The sequence below is a fragment of the Ovis aries genome, chromosome 24 (genome assembly GCF_016772045.2).
Source record: "Ovis aries strain OAR_USU_Benz2616 breed Rambouillet chromosome 24, ARS-UI_Ramb_v3.0, whole genome shotgun sequence".
Taxonomy (NCBI): domain Eukaryota; kingdom Metazoa; phylum Chordata; class Mammalia; order Artiodactyla; family Bovidae; genus Ovis; species Ovis aries.
The window spans coordinates 42,081,458-42,096,438 of record NC_056077.1 but is presented as its reverse complement, the minus strand read 5'-3'; the positions used below and the strand labels follow the sequence as shown (position 1 = coordinate 42,096,438).

At 65.5% G+C, this 14,981-nt stretch overlaps 2 protein-coding genes across 10 annotated transcripts in view; one reads left to right on the top strand and one right to left on the bottom strand.

Annotated features, from left to right (window-relative positions):
• C24H7orf50 (chromosome 24 C7orf50 homolog) overlaps positions 1-14,981 on the bottom strand; it is a 77,926-nt gene that overhangs the window by 17,658 nt on the left and 45,287 nt on the right. The window lies entirely within an intron of this gene.
• On the top strand, positions 1,313-13,976 carry GPR146 (G protein-coupled receptor 146). The gene is made up of 2 exons (XM_027961263.3): positions 1,313-1,397; positions 10,065-13,976. Exon 2 carries the CDS (start codon positions 10,071-10,073, stop codon positions 11,064-11,066), a length of 996 nt encoding a protein of 331 aa, XP_027817064.1. The 5' UTR covers positions 1,313-1,397; positions 10,065-10,070; the 3' UTR covers positions 11,067-13,976.

Below are 14,981 nucleotides of genomic sequence, written 5' to 3'. Positions count from 1 at the left end.
AACAACACTCCTTAATCACATTGCTAGAATGATCCAAAGGCCTAAGAAAGCAAAGACCACCTGCTGTGTGACATTGGGCACCTGCCTAAGTTCTGAGCCTCAGTACGATTTAAAAGGAGGAGGGTACTGTCCTCCATCAATGGTAAGACGTGGCTCCTCACTTTAACAACTCTAAGATCAGCAGGCTGCTTACACGCACAGCATCAGACTGTCTCCTTGCAACGGCCCATAAAGTTCTGGTATTTGCAGCACTGACGGAGTTGCAGACTTGATGAAACGAGGCTTATACACCTTGAAAGGCTGCTCTGAGGGCGCAGAACAGAAACCTGCGCGGAGCCTGTCCCCCTTCACTGCCGGGCGTTAGTGCCGGCTGACCACGCCCAGGTCTTCCCCACGGCTGGCGACCCACTGCCACAGGACGGCGCTGGGGTGAGAAGCAGGTTAATGGAACGACCACAGGGCCAAGGGGAAGGGTGGGGGCCCAGGGTCCTGCAAGCGGCTGTGAGAGAGGGAGGGGGATCTGGTTCCCTAGCTGACCCCCAGCTTCCCTCTCTGACCCGTGTTCAGGAAGCTGTCCTGTGAAGCAGGGCAGTCTGAGGAGGGGCCCTGAGCCCGGCAGGCAGGACCCTGCCACCACCCAGGGCCAGCCTCGGCCGCGATGCTCATTTCCCTGCTCCACCAGCCCCTGGTCCCGCAGCGAACCTGCCTTAGCGCTGCAACCCGCACGCCTGGGCTCTCGGAAGCCAATGCTCTTACCGCCGGAGCCAGAGCGCGCTGCTAGGAGCACTGTTGCAGCACAAGCCTTATAGCAGAGGAAACGACCTTGTTCTTGTCGCTTTTCCAACACCCACTTAGAGCAGCGGCTACGGAATTAATTAGGCTGCAAACAGTGCACTATCTCTTTAAATGGCTTTCCTGCGGCCAGTTGTTTACGAAGAAATTCCTCAAGCCAGGAAGTGAGGGGTGAGCGGGGAGCCAGCAAACACACTTGGGGCAGAGCAGCAGGTGCGCCTGGCAGGCCCCGATTACAGCCTTCGAGGGCGGGGTGACTGTCCCCTGCAGATGAGGGCGCCTCTGACTCAGCGGGCCGGCCCGCCCGCGGACCTCAGCCGAGCGCGCGCCGGACTCTCGGCGGCCCGGGAGTCTGTCGGCATCGGGGACCCCGTCGGCATGGGGGACCCCGGGCGGGGCGGGGCCGGGCGGAGCGGAGCCGGGCCGAGCACGGGGGCCGGGGCGGGGCCGGGGGCGGGGCCGGGGGCCCGGGGGCGGGGCCGGCGCGGCGCGGTCACGTGTGTACACAGGCCGGCGCGGCGTGCGCGCCGTGAGCCCCGCCGCCTGCCGGAGCCCCGAGCTGCCCGCTCCCGCGGCGACTGCGCGGCCCGCGGCCCAGCGAGCCGGTGAGTGGACGCCGAACTTGGGGTGGGGGCGGTGGGCACACTCGGGCTCGGCCCGCGCGGGGAGCGGCGCGGGGACGCGGCGGCCGGGGGCCGGTTCTCCGCTCCGACTCGCGGGTCCCCTCGGCCCCGCCCGGGCGCGCTCCCCTCCCGTGGCTGCCCTCCAGCCGCGCGGCGCCCGGCCGGCCCGGCCGCTGCCCTGCGGTCATTCACCTGTCCGGGCCGCTGAGAGCCGCACGCCGCGTAGGCGGCTCGGCAGCTCCACAGGCTCCGCACATGTCCTGCGGGGAGCTGACCGCCTGTTCTGGGTCACGGTGGCTGTAACTTTCGTCCCTTTTATGATTACAAAATCTTGGAGATTTCTGGAACAGCATCTAAATGGAGATACCAAGTGTCCTAGGACACTTGATAAAAAAAAAACCCCTGTGCCTGGAGGCTGCTTCAAAACTTGAGAAGGCAGTGCCCCAGCCTCAGAGCGCCCACTGACCTGGGACAAGAAACCCAACACCAAGCTAAGGGCGGCAGCACGGTGGCTGGGTTCTCTCAGCAGGGCACTGGCCCCGGCCATCTAACCGAGCTTTGGGGGACAGAGGGTGAGTCGGGACCGGACAGACTGTCCCCTCATTGCTGGATGCACACTTGCTTGGCAGCCCCAGGCCACCTGCCAACAACCAGCTCCGAATCTTGGCGGAGCAGCGGCCCCCTCCTCCCCACTGTGTCTGCAGCACCTAGTGAGGCTGGCCTTGAGTCCCCAGGCGGCCAGCAGCCTGCTGGCCAGGCCTCTGCAGACACCAGAGTGTGGACACGACAGCTGACCACGCTCCCGGGCTGCTCACACATAACGGGGACCAGACACTCTGCCGTCTCAGCTGGGTCTTCACTGGGGCACCGGTCACCACCGAGAGGAGAAAGAGGCCCTAGTAATAACTGTGCCCTGGGGATAGCCACATGCTCCCTGGCCTGCCGGGTGTGGCGCTCCCAACTGGAACCTCTGGTATCTCGCTAAATGGAGAAAGCCTCTAGAGATAACAGGCTTTTAAAAATTACAGCTCCCATCTGGCGCATGCATACTGTGGCGAGTCATGGACAGGAAGCTGGGGCCAGGCCCTGCCCTTGACCACTGCTGTCCTGCCGCCGTGGGGCTCACAGAAATACAGAGGAGAGACGAGCCCAGCGTTAGTTCTTCACTGACTTGGGGCCCCTGGAACTCAGAAGGCCCTGGCGGGTGGGTGACAGGAGAAAGGCACCTGTGTCCACTGGGCACGAGTGGTGGGGTTTTAAGCCAGGACGTGGAGCTGCTTATCGTTGTTTAGTTGCCAAGTCGTATCCCACTCCTCGCAACCCCCTGGCTACAGCCTGCCAGGCTCCCTCTGTCCATGGGATTTCCCAGGCAGGAATCCTCGAGTGGGTATCCATTTCCTTCTCCAGATCTTTTCAACCTAGGGATCAAACCTGGGCCTCCTGCCTTGCCAGGCAGGTTCTTTACCCCTGAGCCATCAGGCGAGCCCTCAGACAGTTCAGTTCAGTCACTCAGTCGTGTCCAACTCTTTGCGACCCCATGAACTGCAGCACGCCAGGCCTCCCTGTCCATCACCATCTCCCGGAGTTCACTCAGACTCACGTCCATCGAGTCAGTGATGCCATCCAGCCATCTCATCCTCTGTTGTCCCCTTCTCCTCCTGCCCCCAATCCCTCCCAGCATCAGTCTTTTCCAGTAAGTCAACTCTTCGCGTGAGGTGGCCAAAGTACTGGAGTTTCAGCTTCAGCATCGTTAGCCCTAGAGCTGCTTGAACCTACTACATAGTGAAAGACGGATGAACTTGCCAGGGTCCCTGCCAGCAAACGCACGAGTGATTCCAGGTGGGACGAGGCACCAGCCACTTTCCGGGGCCTGAGAGGAAGGCACTGCTTGGGGAGGCGGCAGCCACACCCTCCAGGCCCTGGGGTGTCATCCGGGAACCTCAGCAAACAACTTGCCGCCCACCAGGGCCCTGTCCTCCAGCTCTCTCAAGGCTGCAGCCTCTCCGGCGCTTGGGCAGCAGCAAATGTCCGTGGGGTCTCACAGGTGCTGCAGAGCAGGGGGCCTCAGTGTAAGGCGTAAAAGTGAATTTTCACTCTAAAAAATGCGATGCTGTCAAGGGTCAGAGTTCAGGTCCCTCCTCCGCCCCCCAGGGACCTGTGGACAGAACCCCCTGCAAGTTAGCAGCAGGCCAGGGCGCAAAGGACCAGGTGTCCTGTGCAATCCCACAGGGGTCCCCTTCCCCCCCCACACACGGTGGGAGGGCAGAGAGCACACAGGGGCTTCCCAGTTTTAATTAGAGCCAAGGGAGCAACTGTCATGATCAGACCAAGTGTAAGGAGCAAAACTGACTGCTGGCTCCTCCCCTGGAAAGAACCACAGGCCACGATAAGATCTGCGGCTCTGCCCCCCGTGCGCCCCCAGGGAAGAGCACACCAGTGTCGGGCTGGGCAGGGGCCCGACTGGGTGCCAGGGGAGACGGGTCTGTTCTTAGTCTGTTTTCCCCTGATGGAGAGTACTGGAAGGAGCGGTAACCTCAAAAGATTAATCGGGGGACAATAAGAGAAAAAAGCCAAGGGACTAGCGCTCCACAAGCAGAGGAGAACATGGCCCGAATCCTTCCAGGGAGAGCCTGGGGCCGGGGGCGGGCCAGGGCCCGCCGGCTGCTCCCCTGCCCGCAGCCCTTCCCCACCGGCGGGCAGCGGGCAAGCCCGTTCTCTTCCCGGGAGAACCGGAGACGCTGCCTGCTTCACGCTCACTGCTAATTCAGAACCTTAAAAAGCAACAGGCTACGAAAACCGAGCCACCCCAAGTGTATAATGAACCGTTGCTTATCGCAGTCCAGGAAGGCGCGATACCAATCGGTATGCGTAAGCGCTCTATGTTGAAAACCGATGAAAACATCAGCTTTTCCGGAGTGTCTGGCTCCTACCAGCTGGATGTTAATTGTAGCTAGAGCCTTTGCCCATTATTGCAAAAGGAAATAAACAGTCGAGTCACTTTCAAAGCATTTTGATGGCTCCAGAGCACTCAGCTGAAGCCCAGGCACAGCACACAGTGGGTCTCCAGGACCTCAGGCAGGCAGGCCGGGCCGGTGCCCACCAGGACGCCCTGCCCTGGCCTCGGGGCCCTGCGCCCACCTCCTGGTCTGAGCTCTGCCGGCCCTTCTGCCCGGTGGGTCCTCGCGCTCACCTTGGGGAAAGGCCTTTGAGGCCGTCCCACAGGCTGCAGGACACCGGCCACGGAGCTCCCTCTTTGGGGTGCTCTGGGCAGGCAGGAACAGGCGGGGTGCTGTGGGATAAGGTGAGCGACCTTGGAGGGGAGTTAGCTGGTGCTTTGGTTGGGCAGGCTGTGTGCACACAGGGCGACTGGGGGGCCCCTGCCCATCGTGGCCCCCGCCCGCCTCTGCTCTGCTGCACTCCCGGCCCCCCTCTTTCCATGGAGGTCACCGTGGGCTGTAGCCCTGCGTTTCGGCAAGGCTTTTCATTGCCCGTGGACATTCACTTTTGAAGGGTTAGTTTATACAGTTCTAGGCTCTTTTTTTAAAAAAAAAAAAAAGCCCAAGGAGAAAAGATGCTGACATCTGGCCTCAAAATACTTCCAGCAGCTAACCCAGGCGTGCGGTCCTTGCCGGCGGGGAATGAGAGAGGGGCGCCCGTAAGCAGGGCGCCATCGGGGAGGACCCGCCGGGACCCCGTGGGGCTGGGGCCCCAGCTCAGCAAGCGCGGCTCCAGAGACTCGCTGTCTGTTCCTACAGCAGCCCTGGGGGCCCAGGGCCGCTAAGCTGTGGGAGGACCTCCTGCCCCCCACCCCCGCTCCATGAGAATCTGCCCTTGGCCTGGGCCCGCTCACGAACCCTGCCCTCCCTCCCCCGTCTCCTCTCCCTGCGGCAGCTGGCAGAGTCAGGAGGCAGCACGGCAGGGCGCGTGTGTGGGAGGCGAGGACCCGCCATTCCACGCCCAGCACCAGGGAGGGCCGCGCTCACCACCGCACTCCATCCTCCCAACGGCCTGAGCAGGGACCCAAGCCAGGCAGCTGCGGGCAAGGCGCCTGGGGAGGCTGGTCCTCAGTCTGCGGCGCACGGATGGGAGCCGCCACCAGGCAGCATGCGCCCCTCCCAAGGGGCGGCCTGAGTCAGGCCCGGGGGCACGATCGAGCTGCTTCCCCAAAGAACAAGAGCGTAAGAAGCAGGCGGCCCTCAGTGCAGCGGGGCTTAGACACGTGTCCTGTGGCCCAGTGTTCCCCAACGGGCACCCGGCCCGCATGCCACCCCCTCCCCGGGGCCTGCCACCAGCCCCCACCGTGTCCCCCGTCCCCATCACCAACGCGCGGGGGGTGCAGCGGCCGGGGGCTGCTTCACTGCTGCCCCAGCGCCCGGCTCAGAGTCCTGGACGCCGAGCAGAGGCTGGCCCGTCGGCTCATCTGCCCCGTGGCCCTGCCGCCTGCCAGCCCCCACTCGAGGCCGTGTGCTGCGAGGCCGTCTGCCCAGTGTGCCGGCACCCATGCAGGCACCGAGGAGGACACGTCAAGTCCTGAGAGCTCCTGCTTAGGTCCAGAGCAGAGCAGGAGACCCCTCCCTGATGCCACAGCAGCGCCGCCAGCCTGCGCGCACGTCAGGGTCCACCTGGGAGTCCGGTGCCCTCCCCAGGCTGGCGACGCTCCCCTCTCCAGTCCACTGCTGGCCCCAGGCGGGAACTGCCCTGGCCCGAGGCTGTGAAGACATCTCCACTCCCTGGAACAAGACCAGCCGGAAGTTGGCCGCGTGGCAGTCATCCGGGGCCCGGCAGGGCCACTGGCCCAGAAGCGTGATCAGAGGCGACAGGCCGAACTCTCAGAGAGGGGATGCAGGTCACCTTCAGATCAAGTTAGTCCTCTTGGGAGACACCGGATGCGGTGACCGCCGGACCCCCTCGACGACCAAGGAGCAAGCCAGGATGCTGGAGCCCACCAGCCTCCCGCCCCAGGCCACACGACCTCAGGGCTGGGCAGTCCTGCTGCCGGTGTCGCCGTGAGACCATGGCCACACACCTGCATGTGCCAGGCGCGCCCCTGCTCCGTGGACAAAGGCTGGTTGCAGGCCTGGCTGGGCATGCCCGCCACAGAAGAGGGGCGCCCACGGGTGAGGGTCCGAGAGTGAGGGGACATGTCTCTAGCCAGACGCGCACACCTGTATGTTCCCCGGGCCTGGCAGAGGGGGCAGAAGGCGGGGGGGGGGCGCAGACCCAGCGGGCAGAGGCAGGGGTGCCGGGCAGAACCAGGCCCTGGCCAGGCTGGCAGCACCGGAGTCCCGGAGGGATCCGGGACAGGGCTGAGGGTGGGCAGGAGGTCAGGGCCCCCCAACGCCCTGTCGGATGACGGGGCCCTGGTCGGCACCTGGTGGGCGCTTGCTGCCTAGGGAGGCATGGAGGAGGGCCCAGAGGTCTGGGAGGCCCCACCAAGCATAGGAGGAAGGCGGCCGCGCCAGCCGGGGTGTCTGCAGGCAGGTCTGCAGAGGCGTGTGTCCGGCAGGCGGGCAGTGGGCGGGGGTGCTTGATGGGAGGGGCAGGCGGGGCGCATTAGAGGGTGGACTGGGAGCCAGGAGGCAGTGGACAGCTCTGACCGGTGTCATCAGGACGGCCCCGGAGCAGGGTGACAGGACCAGCCTGGACGATGCTGCTGGGCTCCTGGTCCCTCCTGCCCCTGGGGCCGTCCTGACGACACCAGTCAGATTTGCAGTGGGTGACGGGCGGCCGCAGGCGGTGTCGTCAGCCCTGCTACTCAGGGACAGCGAGGGCCTGTGGGGCCGGGGCAGGGCCCAGCGGCTGAGGGCCCACCTGGCCTTGCCTCCTGCCCCTGAGAGGCCAGGACCACAGAGCCCTGCTCGGAATCCTGGTCTCTGGCCACGGTCCAACTTCCCCTTTCTCAGGAAGGAAGGGAACAGAGAGCTGGTGACTGGAAAGGCAGCCCAGCCCAGCCCGCCAGTGTGGAGGGCGGGGGCCACCATTGTTCTCAGGGCCCCTCCTCACAGGGCCTTGGGGGAGGGGAGCCTGTTCCCAGACTCTTGCACTCCCAGAGCCCGAGCACAAAGGGAAGTGCCCCGCAGGGGCAGCACAGGGGCCTGGACACAGGGGGACACCAGCTAGAGGCCTCGAGCCTTGACCAGCTGCCCTGCAGCCGTGCGCGGTAGGCGCACACTCCCAAAGTGACCGATGCTGACGGCAAGTCTGGGGGTGCCGGGCGCAGCTGCTGCTCTGGGTCCCCAAGAGCCCATGGGCACCACCCGCCCCAGCAAGCGCCTCAGTGCCTCGTCCCTTCCATGTCGGCAGCCTGCCTCCTGCCCTCCTCACCCGCACCCCCACGCGTAACACCTGGAGGCGAGGAGCCTCTGGGAAGAACACCGGGGACAAAAAGCAAAGACTGGCTGAAAGCAAAGGAAACCGGCACCTTCAGCGCATGAGCTGCAGTGAAGCCAGCCGTGTCCTTGCCGCGGACACCGACAGGACGCGCACAGAGCTGTCTACTTTGTGGGCAGGGTTTCCAAGTTCTGTGTGTATGAGCTGCCAGGACACGGCGGCTCGGGCTGGCCGCTGAGACACGCAGACCCCTCTTGGGTCAAGCAAGTTGGCCGTGTAAGCACCTGAGCTCTTGAAAAAAGTTCTGAGCTGATTTGCTCCGCGTGACTGCCTCCCGCGGGTCTCCAGCAGGGCAGGGCCCCTGCCGGCACGTCCCCTGCTTCCCGCAGCCCAGGAGCCCATGGGGCCCTATCCACTGCCCCACCAGACATCGCAGAGGGCCACCCTTCCGTCCTCAGCCCCTCCTGGCCGAGCCTGCCCTCCGGTGGATGGAGACCCCCAGGAGGAGCAGGCGCACCAGGGGACCCCCGTCGGGCCTCAGGGGAGCCCGTGGGCAGGGTGCCCTTCCCGTGTGCCGGCCCTTCCCGATACAATTCTCAAGGCTCCAAAATGGCTGTGAACAGGAGGCGCAGCGGCACCCGCCTGCAGCGGAGGGGCACCCGCCTGCAGCGGAGGGGCACCCGCCTGCAGCGGAGGGGCACCCGCCTGCAGCGGAGGGGCACCCGCCTGCAGCGGAGGGGCACCCGCCTGCAGCGGAGGGGCACCCGCCTGCAGCGGAGGGGCACCCGCCTGCAGCGGAGGGGCACCCGCCTGCAGCGGAGGGGCACCCGCCTGCAGCGGAGGGGCACCCTGAGAACCAGGCGGCGGACACGCGCAGCGCCCCCCCACCCCCCCGCCACACGAGTGTGCGCATGCGCCCCCGCCTCGCGGAGGAGCACGCCGCACCGGGAAACAGGCCTGCCACGAGTGGGGCCAGCGCGGAGGGAGGGGAGGGACTGAGGCCCGGGAGCCGGGCGAGGCGCTCGGGCTGGTCAGGCACCGACAGGATGCTCTGTGGACCAGCGTGCCGGCCTGCTCAGCGCGCAGGAGCCCGCCGGCATGCGGGAGGGAAACGGGCAGCGGATCGGCTAGAATAGGCTGGACGCAGGCTCCGAGGACCCCTCAGGCCCGGCCCTGTCTGGGGCTCCTTCCCGCACCCTGGACCCCAGGTCTGGGAAGAGGGACCCGAGTCCCTGCAGCGACTGAGAGTAGACGCCCTCCCTGGAGGTGATGAAGCCGGCAGGCAGCAGGCGCTCAGCAGTCCCGCCCCCGCCTTCGCCTTCGGCCGCTGCCTTGGCGGCTCATTAGGATACAGACGGCCCCGCCCCGCGAGGCTCCTGCCTGACCCCTCCGTGTCGGGGGCGGTCGGGGGGGGGGGGGTGTCACAGGCACACACCCTGTAAGCGGGCGCCTGCTCCGTCGCGTCATTCCCCCTGTGCCCCCCACGCCAGGCTCGCTGCCGCGGCGTGGGGCCGGGCCACTTAAGGGCAGGCGGGGCCTCCCTAGCCCCTGGACCTGGGAGGCCAGGGTCTGCCCCAGAGGGTTGCTGGCCTCGCTCTGAGAGCAAGAAGCCCGGTAGGCTCAGGACGCATGGCGTGGAGGGTTCCCCCCTCCCCAGGACTCAGGCGTTGCTCAAGAAAGTCTGTCCTTCCCTCACCACCAAGGCGCCTCCACCCGCCAAGGCCCGCCCAGACCCTGCCAGGCTGGGAGGGAGGGGACCGGAAGGATGCCAGGCGCGCGTGCAGACTACCTCCCACCACCTCTGGCCCCTCCCCAGGGGTCCAGCTGTCGCTGGTTTTCAGGACAGGGGTCCCGGTGCCCTGGCACGGCACACCAGCGCTGCCCAGGCGGCGCGAGGGAGGCGGGTTGCTGGGCACAGACGGAGGTGGGGGGGAGGGGGTGTCAGGATTCCGCAGTCAGTGCAAGGGAGGGAGGATGTGCGCAGCAGGGCTGCCGCAGCCTCAGGAAGGCTGAGGTTCCCGCGAGGCGGGCTGCGGGGCCAGGCCTTGGGTCCACCCCCGGCCCCCCAGCTCTCCTGCTACAGGCCTCTCTCACGCGGCCCAGGCGCCACAAGGTGCCAGCAAGGCGTCTTAAAGCTCCAGGGCTGTGGGTTTCCCGGCAAACAGGGTCAAGGAGGCCCGCGTGGCTCTCAGGGCCCTCCCAGCTTCCAGCGAGGACGCCTTCGGCCGCAGAAAACGCGCGCAGCCGCGCTTCCCGCCGGCCTCGGGGGCGGGGGCCGGGCCGTGGCCGCCAAGGCCTCACGCGCTGCTCTCCCCACAGCCCGCCATGTGGAGCTGCCCGCTCAACGGCACGGGGGGCGAGGACCCGCTGCCCTGCCTGCACCTCCAGAGGGCGCTGTCCGCGCTGTCGCTGCTCTACCTGCTGAGCGGCGTCCCCCTCGGCCTGGGCTACAACGCGCTGCTGCTGCTGGCCAACCTGCACGACCCCGGCGGCATGACCATGCCCGACGTCTACTTCGCCAACATGGCGGCGGCCGGGCTGCTGCTCTGCGCCCTGGCGCCCGCGCACCTGCTGGGCCCTGGCGCAGCCGGCGGGGCCGCCTGGGACCCGGGCAGCGAGGTGCACGTCTCGCTGCTGGTGCTGTTCAACGTGGCGGCGCTGGTGACGCTGTACTCCACGGCGCTGCTGGGCCTCGACTGCTACATCGAGCGCGCGCTCCCGCGCACCTACATGTCCAGCGTCTACAACACCCGGCACGTGTGCGGCTTCGTCTGGGGCGGCGCCCTGCTCGCCGGCTTCTCCTCCCTGCTGTTCCACATCTGCAGCCACGTGGCCGCACGGCTGGTGGAGTGCTCGCGCATGCGGGACGCGGCGGCGGACGACGCCATCACGCTGCTCGTCGGCTACCTGGTGCCCGGCCTGGCCGCGCTCTACGCGCTCGCGCTCCTGGCGCGGGTCCGCAAGGAAGACACGCCGCTCGACCGGGACGCGGGCCGCCCAGACCCCTCAGCGCACAGGCTGCTGGTGGCCACCGTGTGCGCGCAGTTCGGGCTCTGGACGCCCCACTACCTGACGCTCCTGGGGCGCACGGTCCTGGCGGCACGGGGGAAGGCACTGGACGGGCACCACGTGGGGACGCTGCTCCTCGCCAAGGACCTGTCCAAGTTCCTGGCCTTCGCCAGCAGCGCTGTGGTGCCGGTTCTGTACCGCCACCTCGACAGAAACTTCCCCGGCAAGCTGCGGCGGCTGATGAAGAAGCTGCGCCGTGGGCACCAGAGCTGCTCCCCGGACCAAGCGGGGGTGCAGTCGGTGACGGCATAGACGCTGCTCCCACCGCCGCGGGCGGGGCGGGCCGCACTGGCCGGAAGCACAAGGCGCGGTGATCAGTCCCCTGTGCCCAAGGCTCGCTCCCTCCTCTCAGGCGTCCAGGAGACGACGCTGACTCCAGCCCCTGCTCCCTCGCCCCTGGAGACGAGGCAGAACCAGGCGCAGCCGCGTGGAGTTCCCCAGGTGCCTGGTGTGAGGGGGAGCCGTGTCCTCGGCGCCCGGCTGCCCCCGGGTGTGCTTGCCTCCCACAGCCACCTTTCAGGTCCACGCCCGCGACAGCCTGCCCCCCCCCCCCCCCCCGCCGCAAACGAAGTAATGAAAACCTAACACCAGTATTTATACTTTGTACTGTTAAAATACTAGCCCTCCCCCCTTTCGTTTTGTTTATGAGACGTTTGGTAGGAAAGTCAGAAGGTATTAAAATGAAGGAAACGCAAACCCACTTGGGTGGCAAGCCTCTCGGCCACGGGGCAGGACGGGGCTGCAGGCTTCCTGGGACGCACAGGCGCAGCGGGAGGGGCCACATGGGGCGTCTGCGGCCGCCAGTTGTGAGCCCGGCGGCACTGGCCCCCAAAGTGTGCCCAAAGGTGAGTGTCAACAAGGCGACGGGAGGAAAATACTCAGGATTTCTAACCCCAAAGCCGACGGGCCTGCCCACAGGCAAGACGGATCTGGGCAGGCAGGCTCACGGGGCTGCAGAGCCCACCCGCCACCCTTCGCCCTCTCCTGCACCCCGCTGTCAGTGTTAGCTGTTAGGGACGCGGGGCGCCCCTTTCCACTCCCCACGTCTTCACGAAGGCATCACAGCCCCTCACCCCAACCCTGTTCTGAGCCCGAAATGCCCTAAAAGCAAAGGCCTGCTTCTGAAGGCTGCAATCGTGCAGGACGCCTTTCAGGCGAAAGACAAACGCGGCACTGGGCGCCGCCCGCGCCCGGCTGCTGCCGTAAACACTCGCGGTGAGCTCACTGACCACCAGCTGCCCCAGGGCCAGGCTGCTCCCCTTGGCGGCACCTGTGGGGGGACCTGCCCCACGTGGCCCCAGCCTCTTGGGAAGTGGAGCCCAGAGTGAGCGGCATGCTCTCCTACCTGCAGACTGACTTCCCTCCAGGCTGACGGCCTGCACAGAGCTACAGACACGCTGGACTCGGGGGCTGCAGTAAGCCTTGGGGGACAGAGCAGCAGGAACTGGTGGGTTCCGGGCGCTCCTGGCGGTGACGAGCACAGATGCCCACTGGCTGCTCCAGGGCCCCAGGGCCTGGTGGGAGCTCTCCTCAAATTCCCAGGGCCTCAGGCGGTGCCCCCCGCTGCCCCAGCATGTCCCCCACAGGGGTCCCCAGGCAGCAGTGGCCATGCAGAGAGGCGATGAGTGCCCTCCTCAGGGTCCCGGAGCCAGCAGAGGGAAGCGGCTCTTCCCCGCACCAGGGGCTCCTTGGAGAAGGGGAGCCCCCAGGGCCCAGATCTCTGTCCAAGGCCCCCACCCCTCAGCCCAGCTGGTTTCCCCCGCACAGTGCAGGGGGCCTAAGGTCACTCTTTATTTCAGTTTCTCAGTGGCTCTGGTTGAAAGCTGGCTGGTCTCTGGGGACCTCCGGGGGGAGGGTGTCGTCCGGTAGCAGCCACAGGCTTCTGTCCCGGGACCACCTCTACTGCTGACAGAGGACGAGCCGGGGTCTCAGATGCAGCAGGCCCCACCACTGCTGCTGCTGTGCCCTGAACCCCCCTCTGCCCCCCAACTCGAGGAGCAAGCCCACCTGCGCCTCAGCCGCTAGTACCACAACAATCTACTTTCCATGGATGTCGGCTTGATGATCTCGTGCTGAACTCCGGGTCACTTCTTGCTGCCCTAGTATGTTTGATTCCTAATACCCCTGCCACAGTTGCTTAAAAATTGAATGAATTTTGAACCATTTCAATGAGATCAGGCAGGTTCGGGGCTGTATGGCCATACTAAGACTTGAGGCATTTAAGAGAATGAGCAGCTATTTGGAAAACGTCAAGGTAGACCACGAACTCTTTTTTTTTTTTTTAACTGTTAGTATGTATATATTCTGACTGTGCGGCATGCGGGATCTTAGTTCCCGGCCACGGGTCGAGCCCACAGCCCCTGCACTGGAGACACGGAGTCTTAACCACTGGGCCACCAGGGAAATCCCTGACTGGGGTTTCAATGATCTTATTTTTGTCAACAGACAAACTCACCCACCGTGCCATGCTTCATTACTCAGGATCCCCAGAGGTGAGTTTAGCCTTGGGTTTATTTCATGAAGGTTATAAAGCTAATTGTAAGAAACTGGGTCTCTTACCAATCGCAGCAGATGTCATCAAGAAGTCAGAGCTTCCCTGGTAGCACAGTGGGCAGGAATCCTCCTGGCAACACAGGGGACGCGGGTTCGGTCCCTGGTCCAGAACGATCCCACGTGCTGCGGAGCCCCTGAGTCCCTGGCCATAGGTACTGAGCGCCTGCTCTGCAACCGGCAAGCCGGGATTCCTGAGCCCTCGCACCGCGCCTACTGAAGCCCCACGAGAGAAGCCGCCACGACGAGGGGCCCACGCACAGCAAACGGGGGGGGGGGGTAGCCCTGCTCTCCAACGCTAGGGGAAAACCTGTGTGCAGCAGCAAAGGCCCAGCGCAGCCAAGACTCAAATAATTTTTTAAAAAAATTAAAAAAGTGAAACATTTGTTTCTTTGTAAAAAGGACCTGACAAAGGACAAACCAGAAGTCATTAAGGTGCTCAATTACACATCAAGTTCTTGAAGTTAAAATCAGGCGGGAAATGTGGGGGCCTTCTCGTTCCTAACCCCTTACATCTGCCCAGATGGCCTGAATTTACTGCAGGTGTCTTAGAAACTGGGGAAAGAACACCCACACTTTTGAAGATTAAATTACGTGATATTTATTAGCCAATTTCTGGATTCTAATGTGTTTCTTGCGGTGTGTGACATGTCAGCTAAACAGCGCACAGCCATAAGGAAGCAAGTCTTCCCCTCCTGAGTTACACTCCAGCCTTTCTGGCTACACCGTGGCTCCTCTGCTGGTCAGCGCTGACCCTGCACCACGCGGGTCTTAAGTCCGACGCGGATAAACCCCGAGCTGTCCGAGGGCCCATGGTGTGTCCACGGGGCTGGTGGTGGGTGGGTCCCACACACCCGCGGGGGCCAGGGCTCCGGGAGGCAGGGGGCCGCTCACACAGCCGTGCCCTCCGCCACCACTGCTCGTGCGGGACACAGAGCTGGGCACTTCCTTCCCGCGTGTAGGTTTCCCAGCAGTTCCATGGGGGGGGGGCACTGCCAAATCGCCCGCCCCCGCCGCCCCGAGAGCCACGAGGCAGGAAGCCGATGGAATTCGGGTTCCAAGCGGGCTAACGGGTGGCTCAGTGACCGCGGGCGCGGAGCGGGCGTGTTCACGGAGCGCCCTCCGGTGGCCGCCGCGGCCCTGCACCTGCGCGCGAGGCGCCGGCTGCCAGCTCGCGGCGCCGACTCCCGAGGAGGCCGCAGCAAATCCTGCCTTCACAAGATAGGCCCCCAGGGCGGCCGTGGAGGCGCGCCCGGCCCCCGGGCGCTGCACGGCGCGCAAATGCACGGCCCAGGGGCACCGAACCCACAGACGCGGTGCGGCGCTCAGGAGGCAGCCGGCTCCACGCGCAGGCTCTGACCCCCAGTCGCCTCACGTAACGCAGCGCACTGCCCGCTGGGCAGAGGAGCAGAGCCCGGCAGGAAGGCAACCGCGGGCGTTATCCCACCCAGGCGGGGCCTGCAGGGGCTGCGCCCTGTGCACCGCACGGCCCGCCCTGCCGCCTCCGCAGCCCCAGGGCCCGGCCCGCCGGGGGGTGCAGGGCCGCGTCGCCCCCCCGCGCCCCTCCCCCGCCCTGCCGCCGCGCAGCTGGACGGGGACACGTGCCTCACCCGGGCC

Bases quoted from the DNA above. Each gene is read 5' to 3' on its own strand.
- GPR146 (XM_027961263.3), top strand. From the start codon at position 10,071: ATGTGGAGCTGCCCGCTCAACGGCACGGGGGGCGAGGACCCGCTGCCC.